This window comes from Vanellus vanellus, assembly GCF_965231255.1.
Source record: "Vanellus vanellus genome assembly, chromosome: 3".
NCBI lineage: Eukaryota > Metazoa > Chordata > Aves > Charadriiformes > Charadriidae > Vanellus > Vanellus vanellus.
Genome location: NC_138907.1, coordinates 42,094,209 through 42,117,077, shown reverse-complemented (window position 1 = coordinate 42,117,077; position 22,869 = coordinate 42,094,209). Strand labels below are relative to the sequence as shown.

At 36.5% G+C, this 22,869-nt stretch overlaps 1 protein-coding gene across 2 annotated transcripts in view; it reads right to left on the bottom strand.

The window, feature by feature from the left end:
* The window catches only part of PLD5 (phospholipase D family member 5), a gene marked incomplete at both ends in the record, with an annotated part of 187,685 nt that overhangs the window by 106,986 nt on the left and 57,830 nt on the right, over positions 1 to 22,869 (bottom strand). The window contains one exon of one of the 2 annotated variants that reach the window (XM_082481775.1): positions 3,970 to 4,106. In XM_082481775.1, the coding sequence (XP_082337901.1) occupies positions 3,970 to 4,106 (137 nt within the window). Of the gene's footprint in view, positions 1 to 3,962; positions 4,107 to 22,869 lie in introns of those variants that run through there. The other variant, XM_082481776.1, reaches the window with a different exon arrangement.

Below are 22,869 nucleotides of genomic sequence, written 5' to 3'. Positions count from 1 at the left end.
TCCCTGCATATAATTCACAGTATGAGAGTTATATGGGATAGCATAAATAAGTACAGACAGCATTATTTCATCTAAACCAATAGAGTTTTCTAGTTAGTAGAGTTCAGATTCTAATTTCAATTCTGAAGCCAGTTTGTCTGTTTGATAAATGTTACAGACCTTCCCCCTGCTCCCCCCATCTCTTTATTTGAATTGCAACATGTGTACCAGTAGAATATTTTTACAATGCTGCTTGATAATTAATCTGATAAGTACATTTATTTGCCTCAAAATTTGCCCTCAATTATTAAGACAGGGGTTTAATTTCTTTTAAATTACCTATTTGTATTTTTGGATTACCACAGGCAAAGCAGGCTTAAAAAAAATTTGTTTCTGTATCTACCCATCAAAAGACAAAAAAAATTAATTTCAGTCATTGGTTAAATATGAAATACTCAAGTTCCTCTTGAATATTCTACTCAATATTATTGAATATTGAGGTTCTGTCTCTGTGCAACAAACAGAATGGGAAATGGTTTGCAGCCTACAACAATCTGACTTCACCCTGTGGCAGTCACAAGTGACTTGTAAGGCAAGATGCATTTTAGTTCTCAATCACATGCTGAGATTTTCAGCAAGAAGCTCAAAGACTTAAAATCGTAGTTCATAATTTTCGTTTCAAATATATTTTAATTTCTTCAAAAATTGCTATTTCCTACACACCCTTTTAGATGGGTGGCAACAATCTCTTCAGCAATTGGTGCAGACATGCAAAAAAGCCTGCTTTTCCACTTCCCTAGCTTGTTTTTGTTACAAAGCCCCCAAGAGAATTAAATCCATCAGTAAAGAGGAAGGTCTTTCTGGCAACATATGCAGTAAGTATTCCTTATCTAATAAGAGTTTCAGGAATGATTAACAGCATTGCAACAAGCAGATCAGAAAGGCTGCGTTTGTATTCATGAACAACAATACAATCGCAACAACAAAAAAAGATGTAGGCTTTACTGGAAAATACCACTTACAACATACCTCAAGGATTCCTCTGTCAGACTACAAAAAGCTCTAGACTGCTGAAAATGTCTTCCTTTTACTTTCTCTTTCTCTCTCTCTCTCTCTCCCCCTTTTTTTTTAAATTCTCACTTGTTATCTTTTGGCACAAGCTCCAAAAATTTCTAGCCAAAGAACTCTTCTAGACCACAGCTGTATTTCAGACATATTTTCCTTTAAAATAAAAGGACAGAATGAAATTGATTTTCAGAAGATGAAAGGCTTTAACAAACCATCAGTGAAGATCTCAAATCAATAGCATCTTTTCCCATCAAGTTTGTTCACACATTCGATCAATTAAAACCAAAAAAGAATTTAGAATCATATATGTAAACTTGCATCATTTGACAGTCATTTAATCTAAAAAAAAAAAAAAACCACCAAAAAAAAGGACAATCAATTACCGTTCTGTCTCCGCACATCCTGCAAACATAAGCGCCTATTCTTGAATTTCAGTGAAAGTACTCACACAGCAGAAATATAAGAATTCAATAACTCTTGTCTTACTTATTAAAAGTGCTTACCCCAAGTACTAAATATATGCCACAGGCAGCAATTGATCTTACAGCACTTCAGTTAAGGCTGCAATATATTTAACACATAGAGGAGCCCAGTTTCATCATGTAGAGAAGGATTCAATGTTAGCAGGTAGCAGCTGCCAGCACTTGCATACTGTTATTAGAAATGGTTTAGGCAGTTTATACACACAGCATTAATTTGTCTTCTGGTCCAGGCATTAGTAGCTAGATCACGGACATTCCATTTCACTCTGTGAAAGGCACCTTAAAATAGAGCTGGGGTCTGAGATCACTTTTATCACTGTAAATGCAGAGCAGTTTCATTGACTCTTATGTTTAAAGTCAATGTGCTGGATTTACTCCCAGGGTCCTGTAACCAGTCCAGGAGGGACAAGAGTGACACACGCACACACCAACCAACAAAAAACTGAGCAAAGGTGAGCATTCTTTGGAAAGGCAGATTGGTGTAACCCATACAAAGAGACAAAAGCAATTAATCTCTTACATATGGAAAAAATTATATCCTGGTTTTCCATAGCACTATACATCGCTCCCACTCTGAATTTTTTTCTGTTTGAAGAATACAAAGTGGAGAAGATTAAGTTCTTCCTTGGCTAGGCCTATGCAATTACCCAGAACAAAATGGGAGCCCTTAGTTGATAGAAATAAGAGGAAAACATGGCACCGTAGTTGCATGTATTGAAGTTGTGTGCAGCACATTGAAGCCAATGAGCAGAAAGACTTTCCCCTCATCTGACCTAGTTCTGTCAAAGATTCACACACAGAGACAGTGGGTGTAGAGGTGACACATTCAGTATCTTTAAAAATTGTAGAAGGCAAGAACTCACACTGAAGAATACTTAAGACCTTGATGGGGGAAAGAAAGCTAGATTAACTCTGGAAAATTCAGACAAGATATTAGAAGGCTGCCCAGAGCTGTAGGAATACAAGGAAATGAACAGATTAGGGCTAAGTCATTTTACAAAACCAAAACAATGCCGGAAAAAAATTTCCGGCAATTTGTTTCAGGACAAAACTACCTGGTGCTGCAGGTATGTCCTATTTGAAAAGAGCTGCAAATTTAAAGAATCTCCTCCCCCCCTCCCCTTTTTTATTTTTTAAGCAGCATGTAAAAAATGTTGTAAAAATACAGTATTATTGCAAAAACATAATCCAATTTGCTGGATTGTGAATTGCTGCTGACCGCACTATGACAGATGCAGCACAGAAAAAAACCCCAAACTCCCCAAAGAGTTTTCATAGCCAATCAACGAAGAATAGCAGAAATAAGGAGAAAAGGCTCAAACAAACCTTAGTTTTTCATTAGATTATTCTGAAAAATAAATATAAAATATCTCCAAGTCACTGTATACCCAGCCATTGGTAGCTGGGTAGATTCTGTACAAACAGTGGAACTGTAGGCCCAGGAAGGCTGTGGAAACCATGCTTGGAGCTATGTGAAGCCCGAGTGTTGCACATCCCTGAGCAACCTGCTGTAGCTGACGGAAGCCCAGAGGCCCCTACCCACTCCAGCAATTCCATGATCAGATTAGAATGGATTTCTGAGACGTTATTTAAGGATTACTGGTTTTCCACAAAATTAATCAGAGAGGATGCTCTATATACATGTTAAAGTTTTGGAAACAAGCAGAATACAATTGTGAATGAAGTCTACAAATGTTTGTTAAACCAGCTTTACTGGTGGACAAAAGAGGACCTTGGACAATATCATGGATTGGTCATCACTGATGAACAGATTCATGGAGGAACCTGACAGTGAGGAGTGGCAAAACGAAATTCACAGCCTGGAAATGAAAGGCCCCAAAAATCTAATCATCTACTTAAATCTAAAGTTAAAAGACATACACAACCATGGCAGGTTTCCAAGGCAAATCTTAATCCAGCATAGTTGATACTTCAGTCTTTCTGACCGTATCACTGATTTCCTTCACAGTTCCTAGGCAAACCACTGTGCCTATTAGGGGAGCGCAACAAAGGAATTTACAAAAGGTCCCCCTATATAAAAAGGACAGCAGTCTTAGGTCAATAGTGATCAGTGACCTTCCTGGAGAAAGAAAAAAAGCTCTTGATGAAAGACAGACATGACAGAATTGGGAACTATGTGAGCCACCTCCTCAGTACTCATTTACTGAAATTTAATGGGCTCTGACCCAGGCTTACAAAATAATTGAACTAACACAAAGGTTTTGCTCAAAACATACCACCTAAAATAACTTCAAGAAGTGTGGTTTATTGTGTCAAACCAGTCTCCAAACCCAGAAATTCAAAGGAAGAAACATTTCTTCCTCTGTTACCTACTCGTCCCAATTACGCCACAGGACTATGGTAATTACTACATGCCATTATATAACACATATATGTTCTTGTTCACCCCAAAAGAGAAGTTTTGTTTGTTACCTCTTACCGACAGTTATTTTGACAGTTCTTTTCTGAGAGTCCATCCTCATCTTCTCCCATAATATCCACTGCCGAAAATATCAGTGCAACCAGAATTGCAAAGCAGCATACCAGCGCAAAGATCACAATGCATCTTTGCTGGGACTGAAAGAGATTAAGATTAAAAAAGTTTTAATGGGGTGTGCACATTCCAGTAAATGCCCTGAGACTCTAAAACTTTTATATAAGATCTAAAATTGTTTGAAGATCTTACTGTCATAGCTGTCAACATGAAACACACCTCAGGATGAAAACACTCTCAAAACTGTCTTTCAGGTATCACCTTGAGATGTATTTTAAATCTCTCAGACATTGTTAAATAATTCATGTCACAAATGTTATTCATAATTTAAATTGTTTTCTGTTTGTACCACAAGGAAAGCGTTATGCATTAAAATAATGATTCTTACATTAACTACACGTTTTCTGATTGTGCCTCACAGATAAAGTACACACTTAGGATGGCATTCAAAAGTCTTGAGAGTTTTGTTGTGTTTGGCTGAAATAAAACATGTCATTGCAAGAACACTGAAGAGCAAAGTCATTTTTTCATTGCTACACAAAGCAATGTTACTATGATCGTCACAGCAACTGAGACACTTTGGCAAGTCCTTGCCCCACAACACTTAAAATATAAGGAAAACAAATTCACAGATGATAGATGGGATTCAAGGAAACAATGGGAGACTGTCGCTTAATATGATAGGCAATGTTCCCTGCATCTCAGATTAAATATGAAAACATGGCATAGCACTAACTTATTCTACAATATGAAATCCTGCAGCACTAAACCAAGTATAATTGTGTAAACCTCCTAAAGGCAATCTCCTAACATGCAATTTACATAGCTGCATGAATGTAAAGTATATTTTATTCTGAAACCCAATGTTCAATTATAATGTGTATTTTTCTTCTAAAGAAAATGTGTACAAAACCAGATATACATATAAAAATAGAAAAGTCTGACTTCTGATGCCATAGTTAGTTTCTTAATTTTTATTATTGCCCTGTAAGTAAAATTTCACATAAAGAAAAAAAGCTTTATAAAGAAACAGGAAAGTGGGAAAGTATATGGGAAAGCAGGAAAAGTGTAAAGGAAAGGAAGCAACATCATGCTTGCAGCTGAAAACTAACTTCATAGTATTTCCATTGTTCCTGGCATTTCATGTAAGTAATAAGTTTCAGAGTAATAAGATGTTTTCGCATATGCATAAAGAAAAGGCCTGATTTTTTTTACTTTAAAAATACGCTTCCAAAACTTCCAAACTAGTGCACATCCCAGAAGAAACAAGCTCATGCATTTCAGAACAAATCAGATATAAGCATTTTATTTCAGTCTGTGAAAATCTAAAACACAGCAAACAACTTCTTCAGACAAACAGGAACAACTTTTCTGAAATTTAGTAAGAAATTTATCCTTTTACCTAACAGTAATACTGAATATGCCACTTTGGCTATATGCATCTTTTAAATATAATGCATATTAGACACTTTTATACATTTCAAATATATGTTTAAGTCTGTGTTTTCTAGTACATTACCTAAAATCTTAAAAGAATGCAGCAAAAGAAAATCTCCTCCAAGCATTTACAAAGCCTACTTCCGAAACACATAAAATTTGGACCTTTTTTTTTTCCTGCTGCTAGGTATAATCATGGCAATGTATGAAAAGAATTAGAAATTACTGCATTTGGGTGTCCAGAACCAAGGCTGCAGTCAGACACACAGTAGGACTTTGGAGAAAAACGTTAAAACATTTGCCTCATACTGCTGGCAAGAAAAACTAAGTGCCAAAGACAGGGATATTCAGATCTGGGATACTGCTTTATGCCATTTCTTCACCAGGACGGCTCACGTTCTTGCTAAGACGACCATTGTCTCAGGTAGTTTTTCCACCGTTCTATCAGTGTATTTGCAGAAACTGTTTGATGCGGCTTCTTCCAAGTACTGAGCATATCACCATGACAGCAAGATAGCAAAGCTACTCCTGTATCAGAAAGCTAAACAGAACAAGGGCTTGTTCTCTAGCCCCTAAGAGCAGGGGACGTGACCCAGCACGGCTTGCAACACTAGTGTTCTTTTTCCTCCCAAACCAGGATAACTGCAGCCATTCTAATCACTGGGATCATTCCTGTGCCTGTGTTTGGGGCAAATTTGTAGCAACAAGCATCTTAACTACCATGCAGTAGAAATTACTTCATGCCTTTGCTCCAGGGAATAACTGCCATCGTCTTGCTACACCCCCATGCATGCAGCAAAACAACTACAGAGAGTTGCAGGGTCAGTGGACCAGAAGGGACCACGGTAGCTTTCAAGGCTGGGCCAGCACACATGGAATGCACCAAGAAGCGTTTCATTAAAAAGTAGTCCACAGTACCTCTATCACACACATCGTGTCATAAAATAGCCCTAAAAACCTTTTAACCAGCCTAAAACTTAAAGGCCAAAAGCTATGTAAAACCTACAGGGTATCAGAAACGATATGGTATCACAAGAAGGAAGGAAGAAAAAAAAAAAAAGCAGGCACAGTGGATGCCTTATGTTCCTTCAATACCAAGAAATTTTATGGTAGCCATTTCTAGTTGGTTACGTTCAAGGAATACGGAAAGGGGAGGCCAAAATAATTCTGAATAGATTGTCCTAATCTAGCTTTAATTCCCATTCCACATAAATTTGGGAAATATATTCAAGACTTCTTGACTTCTGTGTTGTAGTTGGAATTGGTATAAAGTTTAAATCCCCGTTCTTTCATTCTTTCGGTTCTGCATGTGTACAGCTCGTCAAGCTCTCCAGTTTGACTGACGGCTTCTCACTATGAGCAGCACAAAGTTAGCACCACTAGCAAGACCGCTGCTATTCTATCAACACTAAAATAGACAGAACTGCACAGATCTAATTTATTGTTCTTCTTTATACAGATCCTTTATATTATGCTTTTTTTTTTTGACAATTATAATGGATTAGTTATCTCACTTTTACTTAAGCACCAGGCTTAACAGTATGGTTACAAACATCGTAGGGGACCTTGTAAATCCACACACACAAAAAGAACCTTATCAAACTGTGTCAATAGTATTTTTTCTTTGAACTAAGGACAGTACAAAATAGTAAATAAAAAAGAAGGCAAAAAATACCAAGTCCGCGATTCTCCTAACCCTATATTTTTAGTCATGGGTCTGAAGGGTCAGGTAAAGACCATTTAAAAAAATTTATACATCTAGTAAGGAGGATTTTGAATGGTTTGAATGGTTCGTCTTGAAATTACTCCTGCCGAGTGGTGATTTTTTGATGCTTTAAAATCTATTATATTAGAAATGAATATTTGAATATTGCTTAGATTCAAATGGGTGTTTATACTAGAAAACAAAGAGTAAAAAATAACTACTGGCACCAAACAAGCCTTCTGAGCCTTTTTTTTGACAATGGTAATAAATCTTAATTTTCATGCACTAACGCCATACTGCGGGCAATTTTCTAATAGGCTTTTTATCATTAAAATAGATTAGAAGACCACGTCACTGTTCTATTATAGCACCCATGCGTGCCTGTGTGTATGTGTGTGTGCACATGAAAGTAATATCAGCCTTCTTGAAAGAATTCAAAATAGAAGAGCTCATGCCATAGACAGACCAGAAGGAATCTGTTAGATTTGCTCTTCGGACTCTTGCGTCAGTGGGCTTGGGCAAACTGTTTGCTTGATGCTATGTTGTTTGTATCCCCTTGGCAACTGGGATCCCTCAGAGCTTATCAGACCTATCCTCCTGCTACCTTCGGTAAATGCTTAAAACCCCTCTGCGTTTAGGCTTTCAGTCTTCAAAACTGAATTACGGAATACAGGGTTGGGAGGGATCTCTCAAGTTTATGCAGTCCATCTGTTCATATACACAGTTAATTTATACAAATTTTACTTCTAACATATTTGTCTAACGGGTCCTTAAAAATCCACTGTTGAAAGAGATCCTAGAGTCTCGTTAGGCAACCCATCCCACGTATTATTACCTTATTGATGCCTGACTTAAGTCTCTTATGCTGCAATGTATTTTTTTTTTTTTCTTTCCCATACTTGTTGAAAATGGAGAACAGAGTATTTCATTCTTTCCTGCTGCAGTCTCTTACATATTTGAAGACTGCTAGAGATGCTGAGGCCTGGGCCCACAGCATCTACTAGCTTGACCGGACCTGTCAGAGGACAACCATGGCTGAAACAGCGTGGAGATCTCTCTACTGTAAGCCCAGAAAATCTGTTGGATGAAAGATTTCTTCAGATCTTATGGAAGATTGGGAAAGAAAATCCTGCAGGAAAAAGGACTATCAAAACCACTGTTATTTGCTACTTCATGAGCAAAATGCATTTCTTTCACCTGCCTCGTCTAGCTTAAACAATAGCTACATTAAAAGAAATCTACCAAAACACTGCATTTCCTAAAACAAAGCATGGTATTTTTCATGCTGTTATACCCATAGGTGGAGAGTGAGAGAGAGCAATAGCCACACAACAGGTATGCAGTGCGGTACTCTTCAGACTAAATTTTCATCTGAGAAGGACCCTACCTATTTATTTATTATTAAGAAAAAGGATAGTCTATGTCAGTTAAGGTTGCATCAGATCCTGTGCTACTCAGACAGAATTTAAAATGAGAGCAAGAGAGAAAACAGCCTCCATCTTTACTGCACTCCTGTTGCTCAAAAGCTTTTAAGAACCCTTAAGGCCGATAAAGCTTTCAGTTTCTTCACAAACAATATGTATCTTTGTAACACGCTAAATTTAATCAGGATTTTACTTTTCCCTCAATACAGTACAAAAATGTCCTTTTCTCCCCAAACAGGAGCCATGAAATTGCAATGCTGCATCTACTGAGAAAACTGAGCGCATAACAACAAAACATGCCATACCTTCGAACCAGTGCTTTATTTTCATGCCTATTTAAAGAATAAAAGAGGTAATATTTAAACAGCATACTAATACAGAGTTCAGATCTGCTTGTCAGGACCACAGAGGCTCTAAGAGTTAGGTTTTCACATCTTCTGTCATGTCAGTAGTCTGCTCTTTCCACCAACATCTCTGAACACCAGTGTGAGAACAAAAGCACTCATCTTCAACACCTCTTAAAATTCTGCTTACAAGTGGGGTTTTATGGCATGCTACAGTACATTTGCCAAAGACACCAAGGAACTGGACTTCAAGTATTAGCAATCATTCTTGGATTAACATTGGTTATTAAAATCATTAGGTGTGTTTACTAGAGAAAAACATTACTATAAAGACTGTTTTCCATTAATCTGGAATCCATATACAGTAATAATCTTCATTGCAGCCTTAAATCTCCCAGCTAGTATGATTAATACCAATCAACACTGAAGATCCTATTAAATAAAAATAGGAAGGAACTAATCCAAGAGCACTAAAATAAGTTAAATATTTTCAAATTGGCTGGACTTAGTGAGCTTCATGCTTGGGTATTTAAGGTACTGGTTGAGGCTAACAGAGAACTTGCAGCACTTACCTCTGAAAACTCATGAGCATGAGTGAAGTATCAGAAGACTGCAAAAAGCAAAAAAGTTACCCATATTTAAGAGAAAAAGGTGGGCAGGCAATAGAAACTAGGAAATAATAAACTCATTATTTTAACTTCAATCTCTAGAAAATACTTGAACAAGCAATGAAACTATTATATGTAAACACCAAGAAGATAAGAAAATTTGTCAGGAAAAAGTCACATGAATCAATTTTGATTTCCATCTTTCCTAGTCACAAGTCCTGTTATCCTGCTGGAGAAGCTGAAAATACCATATACTTTGATCTTTAATAAAAACTCTCTTACAAACCACAGAAACTATGTCCAGATTATGATGGGAGAGGTGTAAAGCTGGTTGGAATATCATGCTCATTGAAAAAATGGGAGGATGTTTTAGAAGGCATTCAGAGGATTCTGCTGCGTATCTGTTTTTGTTCATGTCTTCATTAACAATCTAAATTATGGACTAGAAACAAAATGTGGTTATTAAGTTTTCAATCAAAACAAAAGCAGTGAAAATTGAAAGCATGCTGGAAGGCTAGATTAAAATTTCAAAATGTTCTTGACAATTTAGGGAGTATGTTGAGAAAAATAGGTTAAAATTCAATTAAGGAAAAGAGCTACCAGCAGGTAGGAGCAATCAGTTGCACAGGTACAGGAACTGAGAAACCATTAGGAAAAAGGATAATCAAAATGATTAATAGGCTGGGAGCAGATGCTTTAAGGAAGACAGACCAAAAAAGGGTCAAGTGCATAGTTTGGAGAGGAGAAGTAGCATGACCCAGGGGTACAAACTCATCGCAAGAGCATCAGGTATAGTGAAGGTAAAATTATTATTCACCAAGTAACACAATACCAGGAATAGAGGATGTTTACTGAAACTTGTAGGAGTTAAGTTTCAAAAAGATAAGTCCTTTTTTATGAAGTGGATATTGAGCATCTGGAATTTGTTGCCACAGGAGGCTGTGAAAGCAAACAGCAGCAGCAGGTTTAAAAAGAGATTAGACAAAGCCTTTGCAAACACGTCCAGAGCAGATGCTAGAGAAAACAGGCAGGGATCTGCCTTCTAATAGAGATGATGGGGGACATGCTGTTGCCACTGCTAAACATAGAGTACAGGACTAGATATGCCATGGGTCTGAGCAGCAGAATGTATTTTCTACACTCTTAAATACTTTCCTTTGTCCACAGAAGGACCCACGAGTTATAGGAGAGTACAACCTGAACATGACACTGTAGTGTTGACTTACATCTTTACATCCTGATATAATGTTTGTACTGCATACAAGGCAAAAATAATCCTTAGCCTCTACTTCACGTTGACATATTTTGTTCATCTTTCAAGATTTCATGGAAACAATTTAGAGAAAAAACAACAATAAGTATTTAGTCCTATAAGTTACTAGAGAAAGAAGAGAATCAAGAGTTAATTCTCAAAAAAACATTTTTTAATTTCCGCGTTTTCCAAGGAAACAAGGCACATGAAGTCACACTGTCTGCCTAGCAGTCTCTATCTTGCCAGTATCTTTTGAAGCTGTATTTGCGAGAAAGATTTATAGAAACATAATTATCTCAGACGTTTTACAAAATCCAGCACGTAGGTAGAATTGGTGGAGAAAGGCCCAAATTAGTGCTTCTACTGAGGGAAAGATGGTCCAAAGTTTTGCCTTCCAGCACATACACACAGAGCTCAGCACCACGCAGCCTCGTGGAGACAGGGATGGGAGGAGTCACTGCCGCCGTGGGACACAGAGGGTTTGGGGGCCCTGAGCACGCACCCACAGCGAAGCAGCTGCATTGGTTTCATTGCTCACTGAACAAACGTTTAATCCAACAGGTCAGGCGTAACACACACGGACAGACACGTTACTATAAATAGAAAAGCAATAAACTACTTTGGAAGAAATCCAAAGCTTTAGGGGTTACTTATCTGAACCTCCTCCACACAAAGTGCTATATTACAGAAAGCTGTTAACATTCAGAATATGAGTTCTATAAGAACAAAGGGTATCCAGCACATGCCCAACTAACCCCTAATGCATTTTGTTGACCAGAACTGGCATAAGAGGAGTGAAGAGCCTGAATACATTTAAGTGTTCACATGCCATTTTCCCAAAATTGGGCCCTGACTTCTCAACATGATATATCGACCCAGTCTTCAGCATAACGTAAGACAGTATTATAGTTTGTGAATGCCAAAAAAAGGCCATTGTCTACCCTAAAGATAACGGTCTACTCAAATCCAGTGTCTCCTGAAAAAAAACAAAACAAAACAAAACAAAACCAAACCACCAAAACTGTATTAAACAACAACAAATTGTATTGAACAATCTGAACCTGGCCTGAACAACCAATTCAGAATACTATTAATATCGCATTAGTAAAAAGCACTGTAAATAGAATTTCTATATCCTGACATCTCTTTACACATCTTTAAACCCAGAGCCTCTAAGTAAGCACTCTTACCACTGGTAGCATTAGACCCATTATTCCACCAGGAATTTTGCAAGAAAAAATTGCTGTGCTAAAGAAAGCTATAATCAATTTATTTTTTGCATCAGGACTCTATTATATAATAAAAGATGAAGTACCTTTAGAAAAACTAAACCAAAAAAACAAATCCAAACACCAGAATGGATGGCAACAGTACTGGATTAACATTTTAGGGTGACCAAAGAAATAAAGGTCATAAAGTACACTGAATGGAATGATTGAGAGAAGAAAATAAATAAGAAGGGGGGCTGAGGTGAGGAGAATGATGTCCCCTATGGTGAAAAAAAAAAACAAAAACATAAGTCCATGGTTCACAAAGGAAGAGTTGGAAAAAAAAAAAAAAAAGGAAGGAAGCAGGAAGGTAAGAAAGAACAAAGGAAAAAGAAACTATAAAAGACAGAAGCAAGAGGTAGAAAGAAAAACTGAGAGGACTGGAAATAAATATAAAATTGAAAAGATACAAAAAGATATAAGAATAAAGGTAAAAAAAATCAGATTATCACTTGAGAGTCTACAAACTAGAAGAGTACAGCTAAAAATAGTGTTACAAACACATATACACAAACAGTGCTTAACTTTATATAATAGATCTTTTATGTACAGATAAGAGGCCTTCTATATACATTAGTTCATAAATACAATTAAAAACTGAACTTAGTCCGCTTCAGAAATCAGGTGAAACACAGCAAATAAACACCGAGGAAACAAACGTTTAAAAGTCTATTCTTTCCCATCAAGAACTGGATCCAATAAGGCAGCATTATGAGAAAGAATGAAATTACTAAATACATCAAGATACAAGGTATTTAGTATACTGCAGAACAGTCCATTTAAAATCAGTCATAATCACTAGAGGACAGGTGGCTGGGGGGATCTAGCAGATGATACAAAGACCGGCCTACAGTCTACAAGTCCAGGTATCAGCAGGCACTGCTGTTGTCTGATTGCTAGCAGAAAATGCTCTTTGCAATTTTACACCCTTTATGTATCACGCTGGAGTCTACAGAATAGCAGGCCAAGCAGCTAGAAAGCTTCTAGTAGTAGCCCTCCTTCTCTCCACAGCCAGTTTAAATTTGATGTTGATAGTCTTAACTCCTAATGGAAAACTAGGCTGAAATACCAGAATCTCTACAAATCAGAATCTTTCGCAGACACTGAACAAGAAGCTGCAGTAACTTGCCATGTTGCATCTGCCTCTAGCCAGAGACTAGCCAGAGACTAGACTAACACAGACCCATTAATTTCTTAAATCTCTTCTGGAATGAACTGTTCATTGTACACTTTCGACTTTTAATCTAAAGACTAATCACGTTTATACTAAAGTGAAAAGGGACATTTTAAATTATAAAGAAGGGAAAAATTACTCTTTTCTTATTAGCTGCTGGTGAAACACGCTCAAAACTTTTCCCCTTAAACATTCCAGACTCACTGTAAACATTTCACCAGGAAACGAAGGACATCTCACATTTGAAGTACTTGAAGTCGTGCATTTCACAGGCATAACACATATTTCAGGTTTTATTTCCATTTGGTCACCTTTGAATACCAAAATGAGCTGAAGCATTGAAGTGTCAATTCGGCTACAATGACTCCAGAGCGATTCCACCCCACTCCACTGGATCAGTCTCCACATATTGCTCTGGCAGCACAATTCTGTCCCAAAGTAGGCCGGACCGCAGTAACTATAGGACAGCTTTAGCTTTTCAGGTAAGGCTCCTGAAGGAGCAAAATATAACAGCTGTAAAGGTTCTAAATTTTAACATCAATCCTGTCATGCTATTAAGGCACGTTCCAGCCTAAGGACAATCTGTTGAGATGGTAACATCCAGCAATTCAGAACACTTTACCAGTCTGATTCCAGGACAAGAAGCATTTGAGGACTGAGGGCAGAGGACAGGACCGGGTGTGCTCTGGCTAACTATGATATTTAGCATTGCAACATCAAAGAATTTAAGTCTGCCCAACGGAGAGGATCAGCAAAATGTTGGGCAGCTATTTTGTGCTCACACAATAAACAAACTTTTATGTGCAAAGGACCTATTAAGAGACAATACAGTAAGCCTAACATTGTCAGTGCAAGTATGTCCAAGACAGATCATTCCATATCACTTTGACATTCAAAAAGCACCTAAACGTCTTTGTGGGTCTTACCCATATCTGTGCGATATTCCCTGAAATCAGTGAGCATTTAATATGTAGATTCTGGTTACAGGACAGTTATTAAATGTATAATTTTTCTGTGCATATATATTCTTAAATATGTGTATTTATACACACAAACTGACACCCCATATATATAATAATGACTGTTAACAGCCAACACAAATCTGTTTCTAAATCACAAGGAAAAATTAGTGGTATGTTAGATTCAGTTATATATGTTTATCTGCAAAGGCAGACCAGACTATATACAGATGAATACACTGATTTCATACTTGTGATCTAATTTACAAATGCTAATGCCTCTGTAATGTTTAAAAGTGACTATAATTTATTTGAGTACTTTAGTAACTGTGGAAAAAAACCCAACTAGTGACATACTCAGTTAAGTAACCTAAAACTTACTCATAACACAGCATCAACCACAAAAAAAATCACATTTCTTTCAAGAAAGTGTTTTATCTAATAATGCTGCTAATAAGGCTTTAAGATAAACTAATTGAAATTTGTCTTGAAGAAATTTTTTCCCCAGTGTTCACATATGTCATTTTTGGCACAAAAATATGCACATGATCATATGCACAGTCAGCTCAAGCTTCTTGCACGCAGCCTTTTATTGTTTTTCTAAGATTATTTCAAAAAGGACAAGACCAAAAAAAAAACCAAAGACTTAGGAATAAGAAATTGTGGCCACTGGCACATAAATGCCATCAGGGAGGATGTTAGACACAAATTTGAACGCAAGTGCAGTTCTGCTGCATAACAAACTCACCCCTCTACCTGGAGCATGTTTTTTCTTAGCCAAATTAACAAGGAAAAATACATTACCTTGAACTTTTTCCACTGAGGTTTACGGATTTCATTCTGTGATTGGGACAGGCTAAGAGTGCATGTGCCACCAATTACAGCAACATCACATTAAGTCCCAATAAAGCAATCATCTCACAATCAAAGGCAGGTGGTGCAACTGAACCCAGAAGTACTAACTTAGTTTGCTAGATGAATTATAAATTGCCAGTTTCCCTTTCATAAAGCGTAAAAACCAAATTAAGAAGATTTCAAATTATTTTTTTTTAAAGAGTTTGCTTTTACTCACTCTGATGAGACACACTCAAAGAAAAAGTTTTATTAACACTATTATAAATTGACACAAGTTCATGAAGTGAAATTATCTCATATGGGAAGCATTTATTTTTAGCTCATTCTGAATTTCTAACTACTCTGTAAGTACATGTTGAAATAATAGATTTGCCATTCAGCCAAGCAAGTTAATTCCATTGTCACAGAGAACACAACCAATGTGACATTCACAATAGAAATTATATTCTACTTTAAAGAGAGATAAAGGAAAATAAAGAGAGGCTTATGATCCATGGCTAATCAGAGATATAAAGGTAAACTAGTTAATTATAGTGATTAAGTGTATCTGATCTATGCTTTCTTTCTTATGACAGACTTGGGAGCTAATTTAGTTACCGTGTTTTTTTAATCCTATAAATTCCTGTATTTGAATTAAATGACAGTATTTGTAACTTTTATATCTTAAGTAATTCTACTTGATGGATAATTCCTTTATTGGTGGGAAAATATGTAACTTTATGAGTAAAGATGGGACTGCTGCATTGACTTTGGCTTCTGGGAACTCAAGATTTTATATAAAACTACTCCCTGCTATCATTTTTGTAAATAGGAAACAAAGATATTTGGCCCAGATCGTTCCTCACCTGCCCAATACTTTGAATAAATGCTCTCTGTCAAGATCCCTGAATTTCTGCAGGAAAGGTAAAAGAGACAAAAGTCTCCCTCCTTAGCATCTAAGCATTTGTTTATGATTGCAAATGACAGCTTTTATGGTGGACAGAGGACTGAAGAGTGGGATGTCACCAAAAGCAGCACCATCCCTTACTCTGCATGTAAAGCTCCACCACGAAGAAAGCCAGGCTGGAAGTATCCACTTTCACAAGCATCCCACAGAGACAGCTGAGTCTCCGGAGGGGGCTCCAGGGACTCTGCATTGCTCACTTTTCTCAGACCAAGAGGGACATTCCAGTTCTTTTGTGGTTTTTTTTTTTGTTTGTTTGTTTTGTTGTTGTTGTTGTTTTATGTGGCTTGTTTTTGTTTGGGTGAGTTTTTTTGTTTGTTTGTTTTTTCTTTAAATGAAACCGCTTCCCCAGAAAGCAGGAATGATTTAGGTAAGGAAAAAATCAATTCCTCAAAGTTTTCAATGACCAGAATGTCTGGTGCTAGCTATTTATAGTAATTTTTAATAATAAGTCTCATTGATTCAAAAATATCAGAAAGTCTTTCCCTGAATCACAGCAAAAGAACGAAGATTTGAATATTTACAATGAGAATAAATTTATAAGCACACATGAATAAATAACAAGCAAAGAAACAAACAAAAAAGAACACCAAGAGGAAAAAAAAAAAAGAAAAGAAACAAACAGCAACAGGTCTTTAAGATCTCCAATCTCGTACGTCCCTCTACCATAATCCCTTTCTGTATGAGATCTGTTACAGTGTTCTCAGTATACATCATTGTTGTAGGAGTATCTTTCCTACCCTTAGTGGAGCTGACACACACCATTATGAGTGGAGGAGATAAAGAGAAGAGAATCAAGTCAACAGTCTCCTGGATGTTCTCCAGTTTTGGTAGGGTCAAAGGGATTTGTTTTCTAGACACTGCTGCAACCATGTTCCTAACACCAGCAGAGTGCAGAACTACTCTACCCCGATTAACTTTTCACCTCCCACTGGCAATACCAGATACGTCTTCCACCAGCAACAACGCTCCCCCCTGTTAGCCCATCCTGTGCTGCCTTATCTCCATATTAATAAGGTCAGAATGCTTCTGGTATGTTGGGATAGGAAGACGTCCTGATTTACAGCCTTCCATCAGTTTTGTTTCTCTGCCTTGTTTTTCTCATTTATTACCTTTGTGGAAAAGGCTTTTGTCCTGCTCTTTTCTTAGTCTAATAATATATTAAAGTATTTATTATTCTACTGAATTGGGCTCAATGCCTATTGGTATATTATCTAGTCAATACATTTATTTTGGTTTTCTTAATCTGTTTATATGAGAAATAAGTTTGTTTTTTTTAAATAATAATTCCCACATTATACATAAGGATAATCTATCAACATCATAATTGACTGAACATACATTAAAAAACGTTAGCTTGGCTTCCTACATTTTCTATTTTGTCTCTGGGTTTTTTTTGCCTCTAAGTTATTGAAAGTCCAGATAAAACAGAGCCCAGTTATGTAAAACATTTCACTTCACTAGGTGGCACAGAATCTGCTCTTCTCTTTCCCTCAACCCATCATCAATTTTCACGAAACCTGACTTGAAAACCTCTTGAAGACCTCTACCTTTTTTTTACATATTGTTTAAGTCAAGCAATGGATTTAGAAGTTATTGAGAAGGAAAAAGATGCATGCATATGAATATACATATATACATACACAGCCTTGACCACAAAAGTCTCAGTTTGATAGGAAAACAGTCCTAAAGATTAAATATGATATCCAATATATGACTGTTATGGTTAAAAAAAAAAAGAAATATCCATACAGGTACATAGCTGTTCCCATAAAAACCATCAAGTGTTCTGGCCTACCTGAGTTTGTGTATAGTTTTATTATTGTTTTAAATGAGGTAATCACTACAGATTTTTTTAATCATTGCCAATTTGGAATTTTAATTATTCTGTAAAATAAAACATGAAATGAAGCTACTGTGAAGTTCTGGCTTCTTATTCTCAGTTCTGTAGCAGACAACGCCAATAAAGTAAAAAAAAAAAAAAAAAAAAAAAAGAGACAGATGAAGACAAACCTTGAATACAAAATAGCCACACAGCAATTTGACACGGTGGAGGCACGCATCCGTCACTGATGTTTCAATGTCCTCAGAAGGAGAGGAGGTGTATTGCACCTCACCAACAGAAGTGATGATGTATCAGAGAAAGTTCCAGGAAAGAGTATCTGCATGCCAAAGAGTGTCACTAAACATTATCACCTTTCATCCTACTGTGAAGTCTAATATTTTTCTGGAGCCTTTTTTTTTTTTTCTTTTCTTTTTTTTTTTTTGGCAGCAAACTTCATTGGGAATACTTTCTTAGGAGGAAAAGAAACTAAATTATTTGGAATAAAAGCCTCTCATGGCAGACTATCAACTGAGGAAAATTGTTTTGGGCACAGGTTTGTGATCACAACACTTAACAAGCCCATTCTAAACTGCAAAATAAAGTGCAGCTTAAGTTTTCAGTTAAACATCAAGGCCCTAACACAGCAGAAGCAGACAGAGAAAGGTGCAGAGATTTGTCTGGGAAATCTCAGTCTCAAGATGGCAGTCTCATGACCAATCTAAAAATAACAATAATTTATTAGAGCGCTCTCTCAAAAAAGTAGCCGTTTTGTTAAGTTCTATAAAATTCACACAGATATCTGCATTTCATCTGCCACATTGTCAGAAATTTTCATATAATAAGGTTCCAGGGGTCTCAAAATATGGAATTTTGCTCATTTCTCAGAAAGTAGCAAAATGCTAAATAACTGCTAGCATTTTGGAAGTAATTTGAGATATGTAGATCTTACACTGTCATATTATATTAATTTGCATTTTAAGCTTTCTCCTGAAAGCAACAGCTGTAAAACACACGCACACTGCACTTATGAAAACAAACAGAGTCTAAATAATTTTTCTATGCACTGCTTAAGGGTGAAAAGTATTTCACATGAATAAAACCCAATACAGTTTTTATCGTGTATTCTGGTAAAATAATACATGAAGTTCAAGTAAAATTAGGTACACATTTGCTTTCTGAATGTATAATATTTTAACAAGTATAATTTTAAGCACTGCACATGGCTACTCTACTACTCACAAATAACAAACAGATAATACAGGTTGACAACATTTCGAGATTACACTGCGTCACCATGTGTCCATGTACATACTTGTTGATACAGCAGTGGTTCTCACAATTCGTAACTTACAGATTCCCTCTGTATAGGAAATGGAAGTATAATGGCAACAGGCTTTCTTTTCTTAGTTTCCTAGCCACTTGTAAAGAAAATTAGTAAAATGTCCAGTGGTATAAATACGCTACGTATGTGCTTCTTCCAGAGCACATTTAAAACAAACTATTTGTTTCTGTTTCTGAGAGAATTTACAATATCAGAACAAGACAAGACAGACTTACTGCAGAAGCTTCATGAAAGGCTGTGTATTTGCTCATACTATCAGCTGATTCATACTCCATGTTCATGTCTATGTAGATTTTATTTTTAAATTGCAGGTATTTATTCTCTCTAATCTATTCAGAGATTTCCACAAAAATACTTACAGAAAGCATTGCTTCATAAACTAAAAAAAGTTTAATTTTGTTAATTGACATGCACTGAATGAATTAATGGTAGCCAAGCAAATTAATAGATATCTTTGCTGGCATTTGTAAGAAATATGCTCATATACACACATATATGTCCTACAAAGCTTATTTTTGGGAAAATGCCACAGTATATCAAAAGCATAGAATAGTATTCCCCAAACTTTCTGGGTCACTGAAACAATGCCAGACCTCAAGAGCTGTAAAAGAAACCCACACCTATTGATCAACAAATCAAATTGCAATAAAAGCAAAATAAACTAATATTTAGTACGGTTCAGTGGGTCAGACACAGATCATCTACCCTAATTTTTGTAAGTTGTCAGTGTTTTCCAGACCTTACCCTAAAAAATTTCACAGACAGCGCGAGTTTAAGGATCCAGGGTCAAAGTTACCTTTTCCCGTAGTGGAGAGACATGGGGAAGATGCACAGACCCCACTCAAACCTAACTCTCCAAATGTACAGCAGAGATATTCTGAATATGTATTCTCAGTATATAGCAAAGGACAAAATTTCATATCAGCTTTGGCCTAAATACACGTGTATGCATACTTTATAGACAGAAATGTCCATGAACACACCAAGGTGTTCTATCACGAGAAATGCCAAATGCTTTGCAGTAAGCTTACCGAATGAGCCACACTTGTTACTGTTTAGAAAGGAGTTACTGGAGAGAGGGTTGCTCTGAAACGCTATCCTCATGCACTAAAGAGCCACCAAGCTTGCCAGCACACTCCCAATGCAGGTTTAAGTCACAGTACGAGCCCTGACCTTCGATGCCATTTCTCATGTTCCCCATTTTTATACCGATGGAAAACTTCCCATCTGTTCTTTCCCTTTTCTACTCCCCACCTTTCTTTTTTATTGAATTTGCTATTGGCTTTCAAAACACCACTGTGTATAATAGCAATTTTACCACTGTCTTTAAAAGGAACAAGGCCTAACTCAATCTTCAAAAAGCATATATAATTGTTTTTATATTGCAAAAGCCAAAAATCAATTTTGAATAAAAATGTGATATATTTCTTTCAAATCATAAAACTGTAGCTTTTTCTTTCAAGGGGCATTAAAATGCAGACTATAATCATATAAAAGTCACTCGTTCAAAACAACCTTTTTCAGGGACAATATGCACTTCGTTGTTTAAAACCTTTGCCTTTTCTTCAGTTCATTCTGTCTGGCTATGAAAACTCCAGTTCCCTATGGACCTAAAGGCATAATTAGATATGTGCCTAAGCCAAAACTCATCCACTTCACTGAGCTCAAATTCAGATTTTGCCAAGGACATAAAACTGCAGCTATTTCTTTTGCCACGTTCAGAATGTACAGCCAGGTAGCAACCTCATAGCTTAAGCACTTCTCCCGTTTAACATGGTTCTCTGCTAGACAAACCTCTTGATCTGATTTTGAGATTGCACTAAATATATAAAGAAACACTATCCATACACCAGATATGGTATAAAGTCATCAGCTTGATTTAGACTTTGAATGCAAAAATGTTGATCAAAATTTAATAGATGATTCAAAGCATCTGGCACATTATTAAATATTCACATATTATCCTATCAGATATTACCAAGAAGAGACAGAATTTTGATTTTCCTTTGTTGCTAAGACTTCTTGACAGATTCATAATTTTCTTTGTCCCTTTCTTCTGTGCCACTATTTAAGGGCCCTTCCACAACATGCAACAATTCTAGATTTTGTCCCTCCTATGACAATTTTGCTCCTCTAGGGGAACACACCAAATAGGCAAGACATCTCACTTTGCCTGCTAGGACTGCAAGGCTGGATTTGTTTCTAAAAGTTATTTTTGTGCTCAGCCGCTGAGCTTTTTACTGAGACAAAGTGCACAACCTGACCAATAAAGCATGACCATAACCTCTTTTTCTGTTTGTAGTCTATTCTATTATCATATAAATACTGCTGAAATAACTTTACTAAGTTCATTTACTTTCTTCAAAATTTGCACTAATATAAACACGAACAGAATTTGGCCCTTGTTCTTCTTAGCTGCTCCATAGCTGACAACTTCTACAAAGTTATTTAGTAAAGATGAAAATGTTTAAATACATGTCATACTGATATATCTGTTTCTTGCATGGCTTTTAGCTTCTTTCTTACATTAAATAAACAATGGGTATACTGGAAACTAACTGAGCTTGCTATCTCAACTACATACTAATAATTTTGTAATAAACTGAAAGTCTTCACAAAAAATTATTATAAGGCTCAACAGTTTTTCCTGAGAAGCATATAAACTATGTTTGTAAACATGGGGGGGGGGGGGGGGAGAATCATTCGTTTCCATCTAAGCCACGATACTTCAAAATGAAAGAAATTACCTAGCAATTCTTAAACTCAATAAATATGCTTGCACTTGTCCAGGGATCCCCCCAAGGACATTGAATCTATTTGCTATATCTGCAGATATTAATATATTCCCTTTCTGATGTTTTGTAGCTGTGCAAATTACTTTGTAGATGGCAACTTTGGCAATTTATCTCTTTACAATATCAGAATGGGTTCAAAGACTGTAAATTATTATTTGACAAACAGCATCTCTAAAGTTTTTTGGCTCAATGCAAGAATTTTCCAATGCTCTGGTCTTTGCTAGACAATCACAACTCTTTCTGTAGAAAGCTGAAAGTACACACCCAGGCAAACTTCTTGACTGAAATGAAGGTCTACAATAAGTTTGAGAGAAAGAAGAAATTATCTGAAGGTTAAAAAAAAAAAAAAAAAAAAAAGACAAAACCGAAAAGCAGTTTGAAAACTTTTGCTGTCATCTTATACTTATTTTACCTTAGATAAGCACAGGGCACAACACAGCAAGTGATCTAACAGTTGTTTAAAATGTTGTAATTAATGGCTTACATGGTATCCTTTTTGAAAAGCAAGCCCTATCTCCTCTTCTCTCCAGCCTCTATGTTGCCATCCTTCAGCTGGGCTGCCATAAAGCTAGCAGAGCTACTTCAAGGAGGGTACCTAATAACCATGGTTATTCTAAGAGGCTACAGGGCAACACCAATGCCATCAAAATGAATTCTTGCTCACTAGATGACGGCATTCCAAAGGCAGCTGAGTATAACAGGGTTGCAGAAGTTGTTTAAGGCCACTTGTCTCAACAGTAATCTTGGCATATTGTACAAGTTGGTTAAAACTGAGCTGGCAGATAGAGGGCTGTCTGTAACAGCCAGTGCTGCTAAGAAATGTTTTTTTAAACCTTTATTATTTCTTCAAGGTACAGGCACAGCCAGAAAAATCAGGACTGTGGTTCTGGTAATGTAAAATTACAGGATCCAAAT